Source organism: Mauremys reevesii, linkage group 1, assembly GCF_016161935.1.
Source record: "Mauremys reevesii isolate NIE-2019 linkage group 1, ASM1616193v1, whole genome shotgun sequence".
NCBI classification, from domain to species: domain Eukaryota; kingdom Metazoa; phylum Chordata; order Testudines; family Geoemydidae; genus Mauremys; species Mauremys reevesii.
Window position 1 is genome coordinate 14,205,812 of NC_052623.1, and position 22,514 is coordinate 14,228,325.

General features: G+C 57.4%; 1 protein-coding gene across 2 annotated transcripts in view; it reads left to right on the forward strand.

The window, feature by feature from the left end:
* Positions 1-22,514, forward strand: part of PDE2A (phosphodiesterase 2A) — a 358,953-nt gene that overhangs the window by 285,372 nt on the left and 51,067 nt on the right. For both annotated transcript variants that reach the window (XM_039539536.1, XM_039539537.1), the window contains 3 exons: positions 8,747-8,856; positions 9,596-9,651; positions 16,234-16,293. In XM_039539536.1, the coding sequence (XP_039395470.1) occupies positions 8,747-8,856; positions 9,596-9,651; positions 16,234-16,293 (226 nt within the window). The remainder of the gene's footprint in view (positions 1-8,746; positions 8,857-9,595; positions 9,652-16,233; positions 16,294-22,514) is intronic.

A 22,514-nucleotide genomic window follows, 5' to 3' on the forward strand; every position in this document is an offset into this window, starting at 1 on the left:
CCTCACAATCCCACACACGCATCCGCCTGAGCACAGGTGCACTCTCCTGGCCGGACACACCCAGGCGTCCATGCGTGCTCACAATCTCCCAGCCACACGTGCTGCAGGACGTGTGTGTGAGAGAGAGATGGGGCCAGCTGGTAATTTTAGAATGCGAAGGAATGAAATCAAAGCGTGGCTGGGTCGAGACAGAATAAAAATCTCCCTTTGGCTGCCCCAGCTGGGAGCTCTCTTAGCTCAGTGTGGAGGTGCCTGGGCTTTCAGAGCAAGCAGGCCCAGGTTCTACCCCCAGCTTTCTGGGCAGGGTTACAGATACGCTGTCTCCACCCAGGGGTCTGGTGCAGAGCTCCCTCAGCCAGCAGAAGCTGCATGCACCCAGCAGCTGGCAGAATTTGGCTTAGTCATTTAAAAAAAAAAACCTCATTTAAGTTATTATTTTGATTTTGAAAACTCAGATTGGAATTTACAAAGCTCTGGCCCCGCCTTTGAATTTCCAGCCCCCACCCCAGACGCCGCCCGCTTATTCCGATCATTTCAATGCACTTGCACAACAACCGTTGGGGCCAATCTGGGGGATCAGTCTGGCCCGTTGGATGGCTGCACACTTCTCACCCACGAGGATTCTGGTGCTCCAACGGCTCGGGGGCTTGATTGGCTGCGTCGAAAGCTGGAGCTGGCAATCAGGGTGCGATAAACAGCAGCTTGCCAAGCTGACGGGAGGCGGATTATTGTGACAATTGCGTTTGTATTTCAGCAGTCCCTAGAGCCTGCAGCGGAGAGCAGGGGGCTGCCTGTGGTACCGGCACAGAGGGTCGGTGCATTGTGAACCCAGGACCCGGGGTTTCCAAGCCATCCTTGAGTGTCCACACTGCCTTGTAAACCTGGGCTTGCGATGGCTGGAGCCGGGTCTCACGGCCGTGCTAACGCGGCCGCACTGCGCTGCGCAGACCTTCTGACTCGGGTCTGCAGCTTGAGCTGTGTCCACGCTGCAAAATGCCAGGGCTTGGACCCCAGAGCCAGCGGGTCAGAGCCACAGAACAGGCAGCCAGCGTGGTGGGGTTTTTTTAACCGGAGCAAAAACAATGTCTTTTTCTCAGGGACAGTGGAGATGTTTTGGCTGAAATTTCCCAGCCAGGTTCCACCTGAGGCAGACCCCCAGCGTGGAATGTTTCAGCCCGAATGGTTTAAGTGTGGCAAAGTCAGAAACAACCGAAAACAGAGTCTCTAACAGCAAGCAGCAAGTGACCTTAATACCCACCAGGTGGGTGGAGTAACTCGGCTGATTTCAGTGGGGTTACTCCGGAGTCACCCCCATGTCATGGAGATCCCACATGCAATCACATCCACACCCCAACGGCACCACCTCCTGGCAGCCCCATGCTCCTGTCCCCACCCAACCCGCCAGCGGTGCACACGTTCCTCCTATTCTCAGCAGCTGGGGCAGGAGGCTCAGCCGCTCTGTGTCCCAGGGCCGTACGCAGAGGCCGTGGTGCAAAGGCCTGTCCAAGGCCCAGACTTGGGTGACATGATGGCCAGGGAGGGGGGAGTTAGTCCTGCAGTCATGGCCTGGTGCCGGTCACTTATTCCCGGGCAGAAAGAGCTGGCGCTTAGGGCTGGACTGCGGGGAAGGAGAAAGGGCTCAAAGCCGGGTTCCTGCTAGCTCCAGACTGCACTGAGCGTGGCCTGGCTGGGGATTTCGGTCACTGCTCCAGCCAGAGCTGGTGCAAAGCCAGGTGGGTGGAGAGGGGCCTATTAACCCCTTCCCTGCTGCGCCTCCCCTCCACCAGGTGCTGCACAGCCATGGGCCCTGCCAGAGGCACTTTCCACCGGGCGTGGAGCTCGGACCAGGTTCTGCGGGGGCCAAGCCCGTCCCAACGGAGCTGGGGCTGCTGCTCCTTGGATCCCAGGGGCCCCACCCAGCTGCCAGGGAGCGACACAGCAACCAGACGTTGGAGCTCAGAGGAGCTTAATTCGCTGGTGCTGGTGACATTTGCAAATGCCTGCGTCTGCTGCGGCGTGTGGTGTGTGCAAACAACTCGGAGACGGCCCGAAGGGAGTGGAGTTGTCAGGGCTGGGATGGATCCTGCCCGTACAGCGACCCCAGCCCAGGAAGTGGGAGCCTGGCCCACATGGGGCATGAGGAAGGGGGCTGCTACGGACTAGGGACTGAGTGGCTAGGCAGCAGTTCTGCAGAAAAGGACCTGGGTATTACCGTGGGCAAGAAGCTGGATAGGAGTCAGCAGTGTACCCTTGTTGCCAAGAAGGCTAACGGCATATTGGGCTGCATTAGTAGGAGCATTGCCAGCAGATCAAGGGGCGTGATCATTCCCCTCTATTCAGCACTGGTGAGGCCACACCTGGAGTGTTGCATCCAGTTTTGATCTCCCCACTACAGAAGGGATGTGGACAAATTAGAAAGAGTCCAGCGGAGGGCAACAAAAATGATTAGGGGGCTGGAGCACATGACTTATGAGGAGAGGCTGAGAGAACTGGGATTGTTTAGTCTGCAGAAGAGAAGAATGAGGGGGGATTTGATAGCTGCTTTCAACTACCTGAAAGGGGGTTCCAAAGAGAATGGAGCTTGGCTGGTCTCAGTGGTGGCAGATGATAGAACAAGGAGCAATGGTCTCAAGTTGCAGTGGGGGACGTCTAGGTTGAATATTCAGAAACACTATTTCACTAGTAGGGTGGTGAAGCACTGGAATGGGTTCCCTAGGGAGGTGGTGGAATCTCCATCCTTAGAGGTTTTTAAGGCCCGGCTTGACGCAGCCCTGGCTGGGATGATTTAGTTGGGGTTGGTCCTGCTCTGAGCAGGGGGTTGGACTAGATACCTCCTGAGGTCCCGTCCAACCCTGAGATTCTATGATTCTGTCTGCCAGCTGGGGCCAGCGCACTGGAGGCAAATCGGAAGCCTGGACTTGGGGAGACGTTCCAGTCCCTATGTGAACTACCTGGACTGTCCCCTGGGTCTGACCTGTTCCCCGTCGAGGGGTCAGACTTACGCGGCGTGTGGGCTCCTGCCTATTACACACCATCACACTCCTATACAAAGACACAGACACACCTGCACCCTCACACGACCCCACAGCCAACCACAAGGAGTCCGACCCAGAGGTCTGCATCCATTCACAGTCACCCGTCGGGTGTGCCCAGGCACCAGTGCACCCAGCAGCAGACATGCATACAATGGCTACAACCCTACTTCCCCCAACCCACTGGATCTCGTCAAGCGCAGCAGAACCAATTTCCTTTCCCGCTTTGCAGCAATGATTCCCAGAGCCACCTTCCAAAGGATTTTAAAACAAGCCCCTAAAGAAACCAGCACAGCCCCCACAGTCTCCCCAACTGGCTCTTCAAACTATTGCTCTGTGTTCCCCCCAGCCCCCGGGCCTTTCCCGAGAATGACTCAAGAGCATAGTTTGAAAAACCCCAATTCTTTTTTTGCGGAAAAGCCTGAAAAAAATCCTTTAAAAAAACAATAATCCCCCCTACCACCGCCCTCCCCCAACCCCCCACTTTGAAAAGCACATTTTCAGTTTGGGAAAATCAAACATAAACTTTTTTTTTCTTTCGTTTTCTGTTTCCGGTTCTTCATAGGGGGGGAAAAATAGACCATTTGGAGCAAAGCGACAAAGCGCTGTGAAAATGTTCGTTCTGGTCTGGCAGTGGGTGGGCTTAGCATCGCCTGCGACTAACTAGCGGCATCCCAGGGGGTGGGGCTGAGGCTGGAGACCAGTTGAGAGACTGCAGGTCACCCGGGCCTTAGCTAAAAGGCCAACCCGCAGCATAGTTGGGCGAGACAGAGAGGAGACCTGTGTACACCACCCTCCGGGCCCTGCTTGAGACCCAGATGTGCTGGGAGCAGCTAGGCAATTCCCCAAACCCCTAACTAAGGGGAAAGGCCCTCGTTAATCTGTCGGATTTACGCTGGACTGGTTTGGTTCTTGAGGAATAAACCCATCGCTCAAGAAAGGCACCAAAATTCCTCAGGTGTTGGGAGCTTTCTTCCCTGCCCGGGCTGGTAAGATGGCCCCAGTGGCCGAGGAGCCATTTTCCCTGGGCAAACATTTTGATGAAAAGGTTTCCCCCAGGGAAAGGCGGTGTGATCTGTGGCCCCTCGCTGGGGTCGCAGTACAGCGTGTTTTACCAATTCCAAACCAGCGGGGGCGAGCCAGAGCCATTCCCGCCCCATGGCTGGCTGGAGACCCACGTGACACCAGTTGGTGCTAGCCCACTTGGGAACGGGGTGTTCCCACCATCCAGCAGCACAGCCGGAGTTAACTGGAGCTCCTGGTGGATGGTTCCAGCAGAGGCCCGACCGGTGACTGGGCTCCAGGGACTGAAATACTGAGTGGGTCCCTCCCAATCAGCGCTGGACAGGCTGGCAGAGGGTGGGTATCAGCCACGCTTATCCTGGTGCTTCTCCTGCCCGGGAGGGAACCAGAGCACATCCTTGTCCCGGGCCGCCAATCCAGCGTCCTTCACCAGTGCGACAGCTGCCTGTATAGACATTAGCCGGAGACAGCCATCAGTCAATGTGGAAAGCCGCGATCTCCGTCTCTGGGCCAGTAAGCAGCAACCAAGCACTGGGCGTGATGGATCTCAGGGGTTGCTAACGCAGACGGGTCCGTTCACACATGGATCGTGTCATCCGCACTCCTGCAGGTGGGCAGTGCTGCCTGCGGCAGGTGGCCCTTTAAATAGCACTGCCCCAAGAGCCACACCTGGGCCGCTCAGCTGCTAACTTTCTAACCCTCCTCACCTGCAGAGGGCACCCTCCCTCCCCACATTCCTCTGCATAGACTGTCTGCCAAAGGTGACCCAAGCATGTGCTGCCCCTAGTGGGAAGGATGAATTACTGCATGCTAAAAGAATGTCTTTGCCCTGCCGGCTCTTACATATTGTACTTAGACCATGGTTGCCTTGTACCTGGTTCACACAAAGATCAGAGATGCAGTCTCCTTGCAGGAGAAAATGTCCTATAGTCCAGGGGGATTTCAGGGGGGCAGGTCACCCCTTAGATGAGCATATGAGTTTTTCTTTTCTATGTTAAAAGAAATAAGTCGCATTTCATTTCATCCCAAAGACTCTCTCTTCAGTACCAGGGGAGAGAGGCTGTCAGATTCCAGCACAAAGGAGATGCCCAATGCTAGAGGATTGCTGACTACGTTTCTCCCTGTGTGAATCATGAGGAAATTGCTCCTGGAAATCCACTGGGGGCCCGGATGTAAATCTGGAACAGGAGTTTGACCCAGCACAGACGTTCACTGTTGCTCCGTGGACGAGGGTTTGACCACATGAACACAGTCACATGCGCTCCTCCAAGCCAGTTTAGATGAGCCGGCTTTAAAGCGGACCAGACTGTGACAGGCAGGGCACAGATCCTGTATGGCTGGAGTGGTTCATCCTAGAAGAACCCGGAGCGCTGCTGTGGAATTCTGGACACTGCACTCTGAGCCTGGGCTGTCACTCCGGTTTGAGCCCAAACCCCTTTTCTGTCCACACACAAATCAGTCTGACTCGGGTCAGCAAGCGCTCTGGATGCTGGTCCTAGGATCCTGCTGGGGGCGTGGGTCAGAGTCTACGGTTCTGTGACCCGCCGAGAGCTGAGGCCAGGCGACAGGACTCGGATCTGGCTCTCCGACAGCCTGGTGTCTGGAGATTGTAACTTTTCTTTGCTTGTAACCCTTCCTGTCGTCACTCCTTATCCTTGGCATCACCTAACCCGGAGGCTTTTTGTTTAATAAACGGGTTTCGCTTTTAGTATAACCCCACTCTTGCTGGGAAAGAAGAGTGTTTGCTCGGGGACAGCCAGAGCTGCAGGCCCCAGTGTTACCTCTCTGCCTTAGCGCGAGAGAGCTTCGCTAGAGATATGACTGTGGGTCAGCTCCTGGCCATGCCAGCCTGTCTTCCTCCCCAGCAAACTGGTCCAGACTGCGGCACCGGCAGACCAGGCCATGCTCGATTCGCTTGTGTGTTAGTATAGATCAAAGTACCGGCGAGCTGTGTAAGAGTGTACGGGGCGTGTGAACTTCATGAAAACGAATGGGACGTTACTTGCGCTGTTTTCACGTCTCTGTTCCTGTTAGAATGCAATACCGAACATTTACGTTGTGTCTTGTGTGTACCCTGGGACTAAACAACCCTTCCAAGACATCTTGGGAAATGCTAATCAGCGACGGTTCCAGGCACCAGCGCAGCATGTGTGTGCGTGGGGTGGCAAGCCGCGGGGGGTGCCCTGCCGGTCCTTGTGAGGGCAGCAGTCAGGCAGCCTTCGGCGGCTTGCGTGCGGGAGGTCTGCCAGCTCTGCGGATTCGGCGGCAATTTGGCGACAGGTATGCCGAAGCCGCGGGACCGGTGGCCTTCCCGCAGGCAAGTCGTTGAATCCGCAGGACCGGGGACCTCCCGCAGGCAAGCCGCCGAAGGCAGCCTGCCTGCCGTGCTTGGGGCTGCAAAAAAGCTAGATTTCAGAGTAGCAGCCGTGTTAGTCTGTATCCGCAAAAAGAACAGGAGTACTTGTGGCACCTTAAAGACTAACAAATTTATTTTAGCATGAGCTTTCGTGAGCTGCAGCTCACTTCTTCGGATGCATAGAATGGAAAAGTGAGCTGCAGCTCACGAAAGCTCATGCTAAAAAAAGCTAGAGCCGCTCCTGATGCTAATGAAGGACTTAAGGACTTTAACAGCAAATGCTGATTTCAGAGCAAGTGGCCATTATGTGTGATGGACGGAGGCCAAAAGATTAAGTGCCTTCCTCACTCCCCATCCTCAAAGGAAAAGCCCAGTGGGTAAAGAGGCTGTCAGCTCGCCTTCTCTCACGCGAAGATACAAGAATGGATTCAAAGAAAGATCCTTCCTCTCTGGACTGTCTGGACTCTTACAAGGAGAGGTACCAGATGCAAAGCAGAGATCCCCGGAGACCATCCAGGTACCCTGAAAAGACTTTGGGGAACTGGCAGTTTATTACAAACTGTGACTCACCTGTGTATATTTTTTCCCTGCTTTAACCTCTCAAAAATTCTCAATCTTTTTTCTTGGCTAATAAATCTTTAGTTAGTTTCCTATAGGTTTATTTGCCTGCTAGTGTTGCCTTTGGTGTAAGATCTGGAGTACCAACTGATCTGGAGTAAGTGATGGCCTTTTGGGGGCGGGGAGAAACTTGAGGTGGTGTGGTTTTTGGTGTAAATGACCTGCTATAACAAAGCCCGGTTTGTCTGGGTGGCCAGATAGACTGAAGAGTCTAAGAGGACTGTCTGTGACTCCATGGTAAGCCTGGTAGAGTGACCCAGGAGTTCACATTTGTTACTGGCTTGGTGAAATCTAATTACAGAGCACACCGCCAGTTAGGGGTGCCCGCCCTGGGTTCTGCCAGTCTGCCCTGAGGTCGGCAGTCGCGGTCGTGAGCTGCTGCAGACAGCGTGACAGAGACGCTACCTGCCTTAACCGCGCCTAGCAGAGACGTTCAGGGACCTCCCGCCTAAGCTGCTCAGAGATGTCTCTCTGCACTGCACAGCCTCTCTCATTCTGCATTCGCAGACAATCTTACGTCTGTTGCTCCTTTAGGAGTCACTGTGCTGCCGCTGATTAATTTAACGGTCGTTTGACAAACCCTCTTCTTTCCCAGCAGCAGTGGGGTTATACTAAAAGCGAAACCCGTTTATTAAACAAAAAGCCTCTGGGTTAGGTGATGCCAAGGATAAGGAGTGACGACAGGAAGGGTTACAAGCAAAGAAAAGTAAAGGCTGCTTCTAAGACTAAAACCCCAGTGTAATCAACTTGAGTTCTTGGTCAAGACAGTTTCCCAGCTTCTAGCGCCTTCTCCAGCGTGATGGGCTTTTCCAGCCAGGATCCATCCTTCCCGCCTCAAAATGCTGCTTTCGTCGTGTCCCCACAAGAGAGGGATAAACGCAAATGTTTTTTTCCCCTTATGTCACCCCGCAGTCTCTGTATCAGGAGACAGGAAGGCTTCCCGCTGTTGTTTGCTACCTGGAGACTCCCTGTGCCCCCCTGCCAATTCGTATGTTAATGGGGCTTCCGGGGTTTGATTTCACCCTGCTTAATTTGCACTGGAGACCCGGGGACAGATCTGCCTGCCCTCCTGTCTCCCTTTGGTTGGTCACAGACTTTAAAGCATAATATCAGTGTAGGGTTCCTACTGACATTTCGCAGGGAGACGGATCACCAGGGTGTCACTCCACTCTATCGCCTGTGATGGTACAGGAGTATTGGATACAATCAGTTGATTCAAGAGCTCGTTGGTTGGGGTTCAGGCCCCCTGCTTTTCCCCTGGCGTGTCTGGGCCCTGATTGTCACAGGGATGCTCAGCTCCGGTGCCTAGGCCAAGCCCATGGTTGAAATTCAAATCTGGGTTTGTGGATGAATTCCAGCCCGAAGCAGGGCAAGGTTCAGCCGTAGTGATGCATTTGGCCCTGTCTGTAGTGCTCCGGTCTGAGACTAAACTTGTGAACCCAATTCCGGCCAGAGAAGCAAGTGCCATTGGCCTAAGTGGAGTGCCGCTCGCCCCGCTCGGCTCTGGGCTCCCGGTGGCTCAGGTGCTAGCTCTGAGCACTCTGGCACTGCCCGGGGTGCCCGTCAGAGTGCCTGTCTCCCAGGCCGGGGCAGGCTGTCTCCAGCCCGTCACTGGTGGCTAGGGAAGCCTGCGCCTGATTCTCCAGCCGCTCTCCTTGGAGCACCGTCTGTGCCCCGGGTTGGCTCAGAGCTGGGCCTTCTGCTCTTGTGCTTTCAGGGATGCCGTCCTCAAGCAGAAGCTGGTGGGATGCAATGGGCTGCCCCAGTCGGAGCTCCAGGGCAAACCGATGGACAGCCTGGCGGCACCTTTGCCTCCTGAAAAACAAGGTAGGAAGAGGCCGGGGTGGGATAATGCGGGTGGGGGTTGAGGGGGTGGAGCAGGAGTCCTTGTGTTTCATCCTCTGCATTTCTGACGGACTAGTGCTCAGTTACTGCAGTGACACGTGCAGGGCACAGATAGATCAATCAACAGCTCTGTTGTGGGGTATGTGGGAGATAAAGACCACGAAGCACATGGGATAGATCGATGGATGGAGAGGGGGGAACATGGGATGGATGGAGGGATGGAGAGTGGACTTCATGGGATGGATGGAGGGATGGAAAGGGGATACGTGGGATGGATGGATGGACGGATGGATGGAGAAGGGGGGTACATGGGGGGATGGAGGGATGGAGAAGGGGGTACATGGGTTGGGTGGAGAGGGGGGTACGTGGGATGGATGAATGGATGGAGGGAAGGATGGATGGAGAGCGAGATATATGGAAGGGAGGAATGGATGGATAGATAATGAGGTATATGGGATGGATGAGACTGGGATTCATGGGGTGGATGGATGGATTGATGGACAGAGGGTACATGAGGTGGGTGAATGGATGGATGGATGGATGGGCTGATGGAAAGGAGCGTACATGGGGCGGATGGATGGATAGCTACCCATCTGTGGTATCTCACCAGGCATCACCAAGTCTCCAAATGCCAGCATGTGTCCCCATCCTGCTGCCCCTATTATCGCCCTAGTTTTGCATCTCCTCTGCACCGGGCTGACTTTGCTGTCTTGATTTGCAGTGTTGATAAACCCGCTGGTGGACAAGGACTCGGGGGAGGTGGTCGCTGTCATCCTGGTAAGTGAATGGGAGCTAGTGGGAAGGGGAGAAAGCTGGAAGGGGGCAGGCCAGAGGAACGGGCAGCCAAGACGTGCTCTGGGGCCAGCCTTTGTATACAGAGGTGTCTGTGCTGCAGGATTGCACAGCCCTTCGCAGACGGGCCCCCAACTCCCCACCTGCCCCCCATGTGACGTAGGAACCTACGCAGCGGGATGCAGCGGCTGCTTAGCCCCACGCAGTCCCAATACTCTGGCTTCTCTCGGCCCGGAGACCGTGCGCCTGCCACGTGCTCCCTAGCCGAGGGGGTTGGGCTTTAGCTCAGGCGGAAAGGGGGGTGATTTGCAGGGGACTGACGGGCCACCTCTCCCTGTAGCCATCAGCTGCAGGCAGGGCTTGGATCTGATCGGTGCATGGGATGTGCCCACCGCAGGGCCCTGGGGGTGGCAGGGAGAGGGCGGCCTCCACACATGGGTGCCCAGGATTGCCCCCTGCCCCGGCTGTGTCCTCACATGGGTGCCACCGGCTGAGCAGGGCTGGGGGCAGATCTCACAAAGTCTGGCCGTACGAGTGTTAGTTCCTGGGGGGTACATGGGGTGGATGGCTGCCACCGGCTTCCCACCCATCTCTGGGCTGCCCAGCTGCCGCTGCTCACCGTTAACTTTACAACGACCAGCCCGGGGCAGCCAGGTGGACACCCGGGCCTAGCGGACGTGGGAACGGAAGCTCGCTGGCTCCCTCTAGAGGTGAAGCCGGAGAACTGAGGGTGCCTTGCTCCCCGGCGCTCAGCTGTATGTGCTGCTCCCTGGCTCCCGCTGCGGGCGAAGGGGTAGAACTGCAGAGGGGGCCTGTCATTTTTCCTCTATTAAATGGAGCCCCGGGGCCACACCGGAGCCTGGCCGTGACTGGACAGATCAGCCCCCTGCTGGGTTAGGAGCAGTCAGTGGGAATGTGCTGCCCCTTGCTGAGATGAGTCAAGGGAAAGCTAAGCTCATCAGCTATCGCCGCACCCCCGTCCTCAGCAGGGAGCACTGAGCATGGGCACCTACCATGGCGCCAGAGCGCCACGTACTGGCCAATGCGCGTGTCTCCGCTGCCCCCTCGGGGCTGCACTGGGAGCAGCACCAGGCCCTAGACTGCAGCAGGAGATGGTAGGTGAGTGCCTTGAGAGCAGAGGGCCGGGGGTTCGATTCCTGTGGAGTCCTGCCTGGCCGCAGGGCTGTTCTGGATTGTAAGCTGCTCCGTTTCGTGTCAACTGCTCCTGTGCGGTCAGGGGTTTGCACACACCAGCGTAGCACAGGGAGCTGTGGGCTGGCTGGTACAGGGACCGCTACAACTGGCAGCTCCTGGGGTGACTCAGCAATCAGCTGTGTGCCAAGCAGGCTGTTGCAATGGGCCTGGCGGGGGCCAGGAGCCCGGTAGGAGTGAGCTCTTCTGAACGCTTGCATTGAAGTGGATTCCTCCCAGCCCGAGGCACACGTGAAGGGGGCAGCGAGATGAAATACAAGGTTAACAAAGAGCCCCTGTCTGCCTCTCGGCACATACTGCCTGGGCTCAGCCCTGAAAAGGTCCCGATGCCATCGGGGAACACGGCTCCCGCTAATCAGCCCAAGGAGCAGGGAGAGAGGAAGGTTTAAGTGGATTAAGGAGCGAGACAAGCAGCAAGAGATTTTTCTCCAGCGCTTATTAAAAAGGAATTAAGATGATTAACAAGCACTGACCTTTCTCCAACTCACGCGTTGGGCCCGTCGCGGGGGAGCACTCCCAGCCCCGCCGCTGTTCACGCACACGTGTGTTCACGTACGTGCCAAGGGCTCGCACAGATGTGACATGTTCTCCTCTCTGCCCCGCGGCACCTCCGTGCATGAGGCCCATGCACCAGTCAGACATGCCGCCAGCTGTGGGAGGCTCCCGCGGGTTTTTCACAGGCACGGGGCAAACACGTAGTCCTACATATGTGATGTACACATATGTCCTTTCACACACGTGACCCAGGCTGTTCAGTTCAGGGGGCCTTTGTTGGCATGACATGCTAGACAAGCGTTGCCAGAGTGTCGAAAAGAGACACTGGCTGTCACAGGCTGGAGAGGGCTGATCCCAGTTAGCAGGGTCCATTCCTGGGAGGATGGTGGGTTAAGCCAGCTCTGTAGATTTCGGACCCGCATTGTGCAACAGGGCTGCCTACAGTAGCAGGGGACCTGGGCGGTCCTGCGCAGCCCTATGCCCATCACACAAAGCCGCCTCTGCTGTCAAAGCCACCTCTGCATGGCACACTTGCGCCCTTTCACATACATAAATCCCTTCCCCGCTCTGTCCCTCCTCAGCCCCCTTCTCCCTCCATCCCGTCCCCACCTCTCAAATGGCAGAGTTCAGATCGAGCCCCAAAGAGGCCCCAGGTGCAGCTCCATCCAATGTCGGCTCCCAGGGGCAGGTGCTGGGTCATGTCCCTGGTCTGTCCAGCTCCTTCCACGCCACGGGCACTGTGGAAATACAGTCACTGCACTCAGCGGCCTGCCCTGTGCTAAAAGAGCTGCGCCACTTTCACGAAGCTGATCTGGCATAAAACCCTAATGGCGACACACTGAAAAGGCTGTGTAAGGGCTGGGCACTGGTGCCCAGCCCCCGTAAAACACCAAAGCAACAGGGACACAGACGCCAGTGAGTCTTCAGCTCTTCCTCCTCCTCGGAGCCAGAGCTCGGCCTGGGATATTTGCTCAGTTGCTTTCCCCACTGTACCCAGCACACGTCCGGAGACTCCAGGGGAGGGACGCTCCGTGGGAAGATCTGCCAGTCCGAGCCACCCTGGCCCGTTCCGCGCCTCTCATGCCGCGCCTCTCCTCTCAAACAGCTCACGCTCTAATTCACTAATGCCATTTCCAAGTGGCAGCAGGCCCCCCTGGGAGCAGGTGAGTCTGTTACTTAATGACTGAGGGAGGAGAGCAAACAGCCCATTAGCTCGCTGGCGAGGCCTGATGTCTCGGAGCCCTCGCTGCTTCCCATGGAAAGCGCCTGGCACCGGTTCAGCTCCTTGGAACAATGAAGAGCGAGGAGCCTTGCTGGGCCGTTCTTGGATACCGTTTTGGCCCAGCTTGTCAATGTTGTCAGCCTCCAAGCAGTTGCTAAGAGCAAAGCGCTAATTAATTAGAGACAGTAACGAGCTAGGAGCTACACACACACCAATCTGAAAGAGGGGGACAGGGGATTGGAATTGAGAAGCAAAGAAAATACCCACAGCCTCTTCATCTGTGTAACCCCATCTGTCTGCCATGCACATGCCTATGTGCTGTCACACACACGTGCATGGCAGACAGATGGTGTTACACAGACACACACACAGGGGTTCTAATGCACGTGCTGTAACACACAGCAGTACATGTTCTAACACACATGCTGTAACGCACAGGGGTCCATTTTCTAACACACAAATGCTGTAGCACACAGGAGTACATGTTCTAGCACACACATACTGTAACACACCGGGGTGCATGTTCTAATGCACATGCTGTAACACAGGGTTACATGTTCTAGCACGCACATACTGTAACACACAGGGGTACGTGTTTTAACGCACGTACTGTAACACGCAGGGGTACATGTTCCAGCACACACATGCTCCAACACACAAGTGCGAGTTCTACACACCCAGCTTGGCCCCCAAGTGTAAGATGGGTTCCAGCTGCAAAGGTAGCACTGAACCCCAAATCCCTGAGAATCTGGGGGTTGAGAGCTGAGGACTGCGGCTGGCTGCCCTGGGCACGCAGGCAGGAGTGGAAGCGATCTCCTCTCTGTCAGTGCCCCTGGCGTCTCTTTTCAGGTGTGCCGGTGAGTGTCATTTCCCAGGTACCTAGTGTGAGCGATGGGCAGCTGGTGGGTGGCTGAGAGCCGCTACTGTGAATTGGAGGAAGAGAGCTAATGAACCCGAGCGTGTCTCACCGGGAGCCAGGGAAAAGGTGATCACAAGAGACACATGGTGCAAAATGGTTGACGCACACACCGCAGTCTTGTGATATCTCCACACACACAAACACTCCCACGCTCTGCCACCCGTCGTGTATTGGGGTGAATTTGCTTCTTCGCCCGGCCAGCGTGACGTGCCGCAGCGGCCGGCACGGGGAGCTCTGAGCTGGTTGACAAATCACCTGTCTAGGTGAGAGCAGGCTCCTGGCCCGACGTGCCGGAGTCAAGCAGCGCCTCGCTGACTGCCGCCCAGCTGGGCTCTCTGTTTGTCTTTCTGGCCCCGGGGGCAGGCGAAGCCTGGGGATTGCTAGCGCTAGCAAAAGTCAGGTGGCCGGGCAACCCCCCGCCCCATCAAGCTGGGTTGCTTTGGAAAGGTTTTTGCTGATCAATTAGTCCCCAAGTGGTGCCTTGCTCCAGCGCCTTTCCCCGCAGATCCCAAGTGCTCCCCAAACACTGGTGAGTCGGCAGCAGGGAGGCGTTATGAGACCCAGCATCTAGGCCCATCTGGTGCCTTCGCGTAGTGCAGGTGCCTCTGCCAGCCCACCTGCGCCCGAGGGTGGAGTCCATTGAATAACACTGGGGTCCTACCACACCATCACACGCAGCCTTTCCCGCAGGGCAGGGGGGGATCCTGGGCCGGTCGAATCGGCCTCACTACAAGAGCTCTGTGGATTTACAGCGGCCGAGGCGCTGGGCTCCAGGCTTGTCCCGGAGCTACACCCCAGCTTCGAAACAGTCCCTTGGAGGTCCCCGGTCAGTGGGCCAGACGCCCAAGGGGACCCGCTCCTCCGTAAGGGGCAGCCCCACGGAGACTGGCTTCAGCTCTCCTGCTCTCACGACCCAGACACTGCTACAGCGAGGCCAGGCACACACCTCCTGTCCCCTGCCCTGCCCCAAGGGCAGATTTAACCCTCTTGCCTCCACCGGGCAGTAACGCAAAGTACAGGAGGGAAACCGAGGCACGCACCACGTCATAAAAATATGACAGATGTTATCACTTCATCTGCAGGCTCCAGGTGCTGATCCAGAGCCTCCTTTGGATCAAGCCCCGGGGCTGCTTTTGCCCAAGGAAGCGTTGCTCTCGAGTTGTCCAGCTGCTCTGCTGGCTGTCGCCCCCTAGGGGTTGAAGATGGGGCTGGAAATGGCAGGCTGAGCGGTTCAAGCTCACCCCCTGGCTGCGCCATCAGCTGCCCTAATCCAGCGCAGTCTGGACAAGCCAGCGTGGACGGAGAGCTAGTCTCAGCCCGGCTGCCTGGCTGGGCAAAGCACCACTTCCGGCCGTGGCTGGTGAAGCCTGAGCCCGTCTGCCCTGCCGCCGGCGTCGCTGGACGTCTGAAGTCAGCGCGGCGAGAGCAGCTGTTACAGAGCGACGGGCCTGGTCCTGCAGCTAGTGGGGCCAGCTTTGCAGCTGCAAACTCCATGGATTTCCTGGGCCTTCCTCCCGATTCCCGCCTGTGTGAGCGAGAGTCAAACAAGGCCCTGGGGTGGGTTGAACCGGCCTGGGTGTCTATATAGTAAATGGTCCCAAAGCGAACACGTTGGGTCCCAGAGAAAACCCTTCTTCAGAGCAACTGCAACGTAGCACCGGGCTGGGAGTCAGGCTTGCTAGATTCAGGACTCCTAGATCCTGTTCCCAGCTCTGTCACTGGTGCCCGGAGACACTGAGGGCAGCTGCCTCCCTGCTCCCTGCCTCAGTTTCCCCAACAGTCAGGTGAGGATGAAAACACTGACCTACCTCCTGGGCCGGTTGGGAGGCTTAACGCATTGGCGTTCGTAAAGGCCTTGGAGACGTGTGCACAGAAGGAGCTGGGAAGGAACAAGTTAGCCTTGTCAATGCTGTTATCGATGCTCATTGACCTCCCAGCTTAAAGGCCCGGCCTGGCCTGGAAGTGGCTTTTTAATTTGCTCGCTGTTGTCTGGCTGACAGCAGAATGGCTGGCTGGCCCGTTCCCGGTCTGCTGGCCGCTAGCTGTGGGCAGACGCCGCCAGTACAGTTGGGTTGAGCAGCCCGCGCCTACCCTCATTGCTGGAGGCCAGAGATGGCTCAGGGGCGTTTGGATGTGGGCTCACGGCTCTGCGGAGAACAGGGTGACGTCTCGGGTGCGCTCTGCTCTCCCGTGGCCCCCAGGCAGCAGGGCCGAGCTAGAGGCACAGGTGGGTTATCTGGACCCCATCGCGTCCCGCTGGACCTGCAGGCCGGGGGTGCTAAGGGCGTGAGAGAGGCCGAGGGCGGGCGGCGGAGCAGGGCTGTGGCGGGAGAGCCGGCTGCGCTCTGGGCAGGATAGCGCAGGCGCCAGCGCTCTGGAGAGCCGCGTGGTGCTCTGGGAAAGGGCCAGCTCGTCGGGGGGTGCGCACAGTGCCTGCCAGCAGGGGGCGCAGCGCTGCTCGTCCATTTCTGTTGCCTTCTTGTTGCCTATTGACTGTTCGTTTGCCCCGTGCGATTCTCACCCATCCGGCCCCGGTAGTCCCTGGCCGCCACGCGGCGCGGGGCTGACAGAGCTAGGTTGCTGCAGGCCTCAGCAGATCGGGGGACGGGCGCAGGACTGGGAAGACAGGGAGGCTGCTGGTCAGCACTGAGAGCTGGGGGCGGGAGACAGGGGTTGGCGGGGGTGCCCGTGTCCTCACTGTCTCTCCTTGCCCCACCAGGTGCACTGCGGGCGGCTGAGCGAGTCAGATGAGCAGAACCTGCGGGTGCTGGAGCAGCATGTGAGTAACTCCGGGGCTCCCTGCCCTGCGCCTTCCCCAGCACCTGGCGGTGCCCCCACTGAATGGGGCTACAGGTCTCTGCCAGCCAGGGTGCCCAGGAGATCAGTCACACTCCTGCCCAGTGCCCCTGCTGCCCAGTTCCCTGGGGCAGCCTGCCTCAGCATCAGCCAAAGGGGACTTCAGCACTGGGTGCCAGAGGGGGAACGGCCTGGCGGCGCGCCCTGGGGGAGGCTGTAGGGGGTGATGGCAGGTTGGGGGATAAAGAGACTCAGTGACCTTTCCCCCATAGTGTGTGTGCATGCATGTGTGCAGGGGATCTGTGTGTGTGTGTGTATGCACTTGTACAGGGGATCTCTGTGTGCGTGTGTGTGCACGCATGTGTGCAGGGGATCTGTGTGTGTGTGTGGACGTCTGTGTAGGGAATCTGTGTGTGTGTGCACATGTGTGCAGGGGATCTGGGTGTGTGTGTGCACATCTGTGTGTAGGGGATCTGCATGTGTGTGCGCACGTGTACAGGGGATCTGTGTGTGTCTGTGTGTGTGTGCAGGTGATCTGCATGTGTGTGTGTACGTGTTTAGGGGAGGTGTGCTCTGTGTGTGCCAGGGGTTTCTCTGATCAGGTATGCAAAGAGGATCTGCATTGGTGGGAGCGGGGATGTGCCGGGGTGGGATCGGTGCATACACACATTTGCTGGTGTCTGTCTGCAGGAGGGGGCCTCCCTCCCCATCTGCTGCCACTGGGTTAGAAGCCTCCCTTTGCTGTGCCTGGAATGAGAATCATCCGGAGGATGTGAAATAGCCAAGCCATGCAGGGGGGGCTGTGAGGGGAGAGCAGTAGCGGAGGGAATGGCACCAGAGAAACCTCAAATCTCCAAGCTCCCCTTGGCTCAGCAGGGCTGGCCTGGAAATTTCACCCGCCAGCCGGCTTTGCGGGGAGCTCTTGCTCCTTCCTCTGCCTGGTGCTGGCGCTGCCCCCTGCTGGTCACCGCAGCAAAGCCAGGTCCAGAGGGAGCAGGATCCGATCTCCCTCCCCGCTCCCATTCTGAACCATTTGTCAGGGATGGAGAACCCACCATGACGACTTACCAAGGGGCACGGTGAACTCTCCATCCCTGGCCATGTTTAACTCATGACCGGACGGTTCTCTAGATCTGCTCTAGGAATTATGGGGGCACTTCTCTGGCCTGTGTCAGGCAGGATCACACAGGTCCCTTCTGGCTCTGGAATCGAGGAACCCTGGGGACGTCCAGCTCCAGAGCCAAACTCCCTGGCTCAGCGCCTACCTCCGTGGTGAAGCCTGGATTCAGAGTTTGCTCCTGCGGCTCTCCCAGGCGCTAGCGTGGCAGACGGACGAGGCCCGGCTGCATCTCACAGAGACCTGTTCCCACCCCAACCTGGCGGGGTTCGCCTCACGCCAGGGAAGGGCCCCAGCTGCCTGGGACATCTGAATTGACATGCAAAGAGGACACCGGGAGCGCAGGGTTTTCTGAGCCGGTGAGTGGATCAGACCGACGGCAGCTGGGGAACGGCCAGGAGCCAGTTACTGCGCCCGCCCGCTGACGTCACAGTGACGAGATGAGCCTGATCCAAACTGCGCTGACGTCAGTGGGACCGTTGCCACTGATTTCACTGGGCTAATACTGTCCTGCTGCGCTGGCCCAGACGGGCTCTGCCGAGTGAGTCTCCAACCCCACCTGGCCTCCGCTGAAACCTCCCTGGGGCACGGCCCCCGGCTGGGAAGCGAGAGGACACCTGCTCAGGAATAGAAAAGTGGAGCAACTAGAACCTGCTCCGTGATTTCACCACTTCAGCGCAGATCGAGGAGAAACGCCTCCTCCGGGATGGATGAGCTGCTAGTTGGTCGAGTGCTTTAGGACCCTCGGGACAGAAGATCCCGCATATATGGAAGAGATATTCATTATAACAGTCCCTTGTCCTTCTCTGCTCCCGCCGTCTGGAGATCTCCTAGCGCTTTAACGGCATTAAATCAGGAAGTTAGCAGAGGCCCCAGCTGAGATCAGCTCCGCTTGTGCTAGGTTCTGCCCGGACACGGCGTGAGAGGAGGGCCCTGCCCCATACAGCTTAAAATAGACACGGGCAGCAAAGAGTGGGAGGAAGGAGACATTAGTCTCCCCGAAAGCACAGAAGGATGAAGAGACGGAGTTTATAAAGCCCCCCTCCTGCTGACCAGGCCAGTTTTTAATTTTTTCCCCAATTATTTCTGACGAAACCTGAAAAACAAAACCATTTTCGCAAAAAGCACAGGAGCACTTGTGACACCTTAGAGACTAACAAATGTATTTAGCATAAAACCCACTTCATCGGATGCATAGAATGGAACACACAGAAAGAAGATAAATATTTATCCAGTCCATGCATCCGATGAAGTGGGCTCTAGCCCACGAAAGCTCATGCTCAGATACATGTGTTAGTCTCTAAGGTGCCACAAGGGCTCCTGCTCTTTTTGCGGATACCGACTAACACGGCTGCTCCTCTGAACCCATGTTTGTTTCCCTGCCCCCTTCCCCTCTGTGGTCAGTGTCAAAAGGCACAAAGGGGAAGGAAGTGGGGGGAGGGACAGGAAAAGGGGCTGAGAACAAGCAACGGTGAAATTGACGTGGTCACACACGTTTTGGAATAAAGGACAAATGGTTCTTTTTGGAGCCTGCGGCGCTCAGCTGATTGGGAAGTTTTATGGAGAAAGCCCGAGCCCTTTGCAGCCGGCTTGGCTGCTGGCAGTGACTGCCTTCCAGCCTCGGTGGCACGGGCATGGGCACTGGGAGTGGCACGGCCCAGGGGCGGCTCTAGGATTTCCACTGCCCCAAGCCGGGCGGCACACCGCGGGGGGCGCTCTGGCGGTCGCCGGTCCCGCGGCTGCGGTGAACCTCCTGCAGGCACGCCTGCGGACAGGGCCGGCTCCAGACCCCAGCGCGCCAAGCGCGCGCTTGGGGCGGCATTTTGCCGGCAGGGCGGCAGGCAGCTCTGGCGGACCTTCCGCAGTCATGCCTGTGGATGCTCCACCGGAGCCGCGGGACCAGCGCGCCCTCTGCAGGCACGTCTGCAAGAGGTCCCCCGGAGCCGTGGGACCGGCGACCAGCAGCGCGCCCCCTGCGGCGTGCCGCCCTGCTTGGGGCGGCCAAATTCCTAGAGTCGCCCCTGCCTGCGGATGCTCCACCGGAGCCGCGGGACCAGCAGACCGTCCGCAGGCATGCCTGCGGGAGGTCCACCGGAGCTGCCTGCTGCCCTCCCGCGGGACGCCGCCCCAAGCGCACGCTTGGCACGCTGGGGTCTGGAGCCAGCCCTGCACGGCCTGAGCTTGATCCTTGTGTAGTTCCTAGTGGTCGCAGTGGGTGGCATCACGGCGTCTAGGGAGACACTGGGTTTTTTCAGCCTTCATTCCCATGATCGAGGAGCCAGGGCCGAGCACCGGAGAAAAGCCAGCTCTCAGCAAGAGTTCCCCAGAGTGGGCCCCTGAATGCCGCGCGTCACCAGCTGTTTGCCAGCAGTGCTGTGGCTAGCTCTCGGGCTGGTGGGAGTAAAGCAGCGCCGCTCGTTCAGGAGCCAAAGCCCCAGCCGCTCTCGGAGAATATGGAAATCAATACGGTCTTGCCGGGGCAATTAAGGCGGCTGAGTGAGTGCTGGAGAGACCCGGCAAGATTCAACACACACCGTGTGCAGCACGCGGCTGTAGCGGGGAGTTTGGCTAGATCTGGCTTGTCTGTGCACTGCTGCCCTCTGCTGCGTCGACGGGGAAGTGCTCCATTAATGCCATTGTCATCCGAGCACCCCGCAATCTTTAATGCACTTATCCTCGCACGCCCCTCGGGGCAGGGCTGAGATCCGCTTTGTACAGAGCGGGAACTGAGGGAGGCTAAGTGACTTGCCCAAGGTCCCACAGCGTGTCCATATCAGAGCAAGGAATAGAACCCACATTTCCTCTTCTCTTGGGCAAATCGCTGGGCCTCTGCGCCCCATCTGCTAGAATGGGAATAAAGAGCCTTCCTTTGTCTGTTTAGCCCATGAGCTCTCCCGGGCAGGGCCCGTATTGTATCTAGCTAGGTGCAGACAGCGCCCCAGTGTGTGTCTGTCTGCTGTGATCTGCAGCTTCACCTGGCTGAGAGGAGAAACTCAAAGGGCTGGTGCATGTTTTTTCACTGGGCTCCTTTCTCCCAGCCCGCAAATTCCTCTGCAGCTCTGGGTACCCAATCTGCAGAGCCAATCAGCCAGGCCTGCGACACTTATTACCACCTCCTCCGTTCCTCGTGCCTAACCCAGGAGATCCCCTGCTCCCCTGGGCACAACGGAAGTCTAATTTCTGCAACTAGGTGCTTCCTAGAGTAACTTCTTCCTACTGCCACTTTGCCACAGTGAATCTTCAAGCATCTCCCTCCTGGAACTGACTCACCGCAGGATGCGACTCCGTACGGTGCTGCTTGCCGAGCCCTGGAGGATCATTTTAATCCTTGACTCAGTGTTGTTGCCGAGCATCGCAGGTCCTATTCCCGTGTACGGATGCCTCACGAGGCCACCGACCTCGACGTAGCTGCCTTACCTGAGTCACGAGCAACCTGTGAATTTGCCACTTGCGCAGATGAAATGATCAGGGATCAGACTGTCAGGGAGACAACCGGTTCCAAGGATCCTGAACGACTCCTCGTGATAAAAAGCCTTTGCCTTGGAGAAAACCCGAGAAACTGCCCGACGGGTGGAAAGTGCCATCCACGGTGCTGTGTCACCATCCACGGCACTGGTTGTCTCCCAGCCTGCGCAGGGGAATGCAGTCCGATACAAGACTGCAACCTGCAAAGCTCCTAAGTCCATAGGCGCCGGCTCTGTGGGTGCTCTGGGGCTGGAGCACCCACCGGCGGCCCTGTCGATCAGCTCCTCCCTCTCCCCCCAGCACCCCCTGCCCACCGCAGATCAGCTGTTCAGTGGCACGCAGGAGGTGCTGGGGGGCGGGGGGAAGGAGTGAGGGTGTGGCGCACTCCAGGAAGGGTGCAGAACGGGGTGGGAAGAGGTGGGGTGGGAGCAGGAAAAGGTGGGGTGGGGTTGGGACCTTAGGGGAAGGGGGGAGTGGGGGCGGGGCCTGGGGTGGAGTGGGGGTTGAGCACCCCTGGGGAAATGAGAAAGCCGTCACCTGTACCTACATCTGCCTCCACGGTGCCTTTACCCTCCCACACACCACATTGCTACCCGTGCTACAGATGTCCTTTATTCCACCGTGCCACAGTCGAACCTCAGCGTTCCGGACACCGCGGGAATGGAGGTTGGCCGGAACTCTGAAATGTTCGTAACTCTGAACAAAGCACAGTTCGGGCTCCCGATCCAGCAGCTGAAACTCCAGGCCAGGCTTCCACAGCAGTGGAACTCCCTCCTCAGTGCCAGCAAGACTTTGCAAGCTTACCCCCCTCCTGGGGGGTGGGTGTGTGTATGTTTGAAAACAGCGGGTCCCCCTCCAGGCCTGGGCGTCGGGGAGATGTGAAAGCAGCGCAGACCCCAGCACTGCTCCTGCTCTCCTGGCTCCGCCTGCCTTGAGTGGACAGGCCCAGCCTCATGCTGCAAGAGGCTGCCCCACGCGTGGGGGTGGGGACCATCAGCCCAGATGTGCCTACCTTTAATATGCAATACAGGCACAGTACAGTATTTGCTATTTTTTTTGTCTCTCCTTCTGCCTGATTGGTTACTTCCAGTTTCACTTGGTGTCCAGTTGACCAGTCAGTCCGTAATTCTGGTGTTCGTATCTTTGAGATTCTGCTGTATTTGCCGGCTCCCAACCTCAGTTGCAGCCTCCTGACATCTATCCCAGAGGGTATGGTGGATCTCCCATCCCCATCAATGGCTAGTTTATGCAAAGGCTGGAATGTCCAAGGGAAAAGCTATGAAGCCCAAAAGGGAGTTTCTATTTTAGGAGGGAATCATCAAAAGGATCTTCAGAGGATATTTGTTCCCAGCAGCACAGAATCTGCCCTGTAAACTGAGGATAGGCCACAACCAGGAATCGTCTCTGACTTTCCAGTAGTTTTCACCGATACCACAGATGTTAGAACAAGCACAAGATCCAGCCAAAAAGCAGTATGGTGCCTGTGCAAGATAAAGTGCTAAAAGTACCAATTGCATGGAGACAACCGCTCAAGGAGGAGATTCTGAAACCATGCAAATCAGGTATCATTTAACCAGCTGATTAATCAGAATGGGTTTCTTTATCCTGTCGTTCTCGCCAGT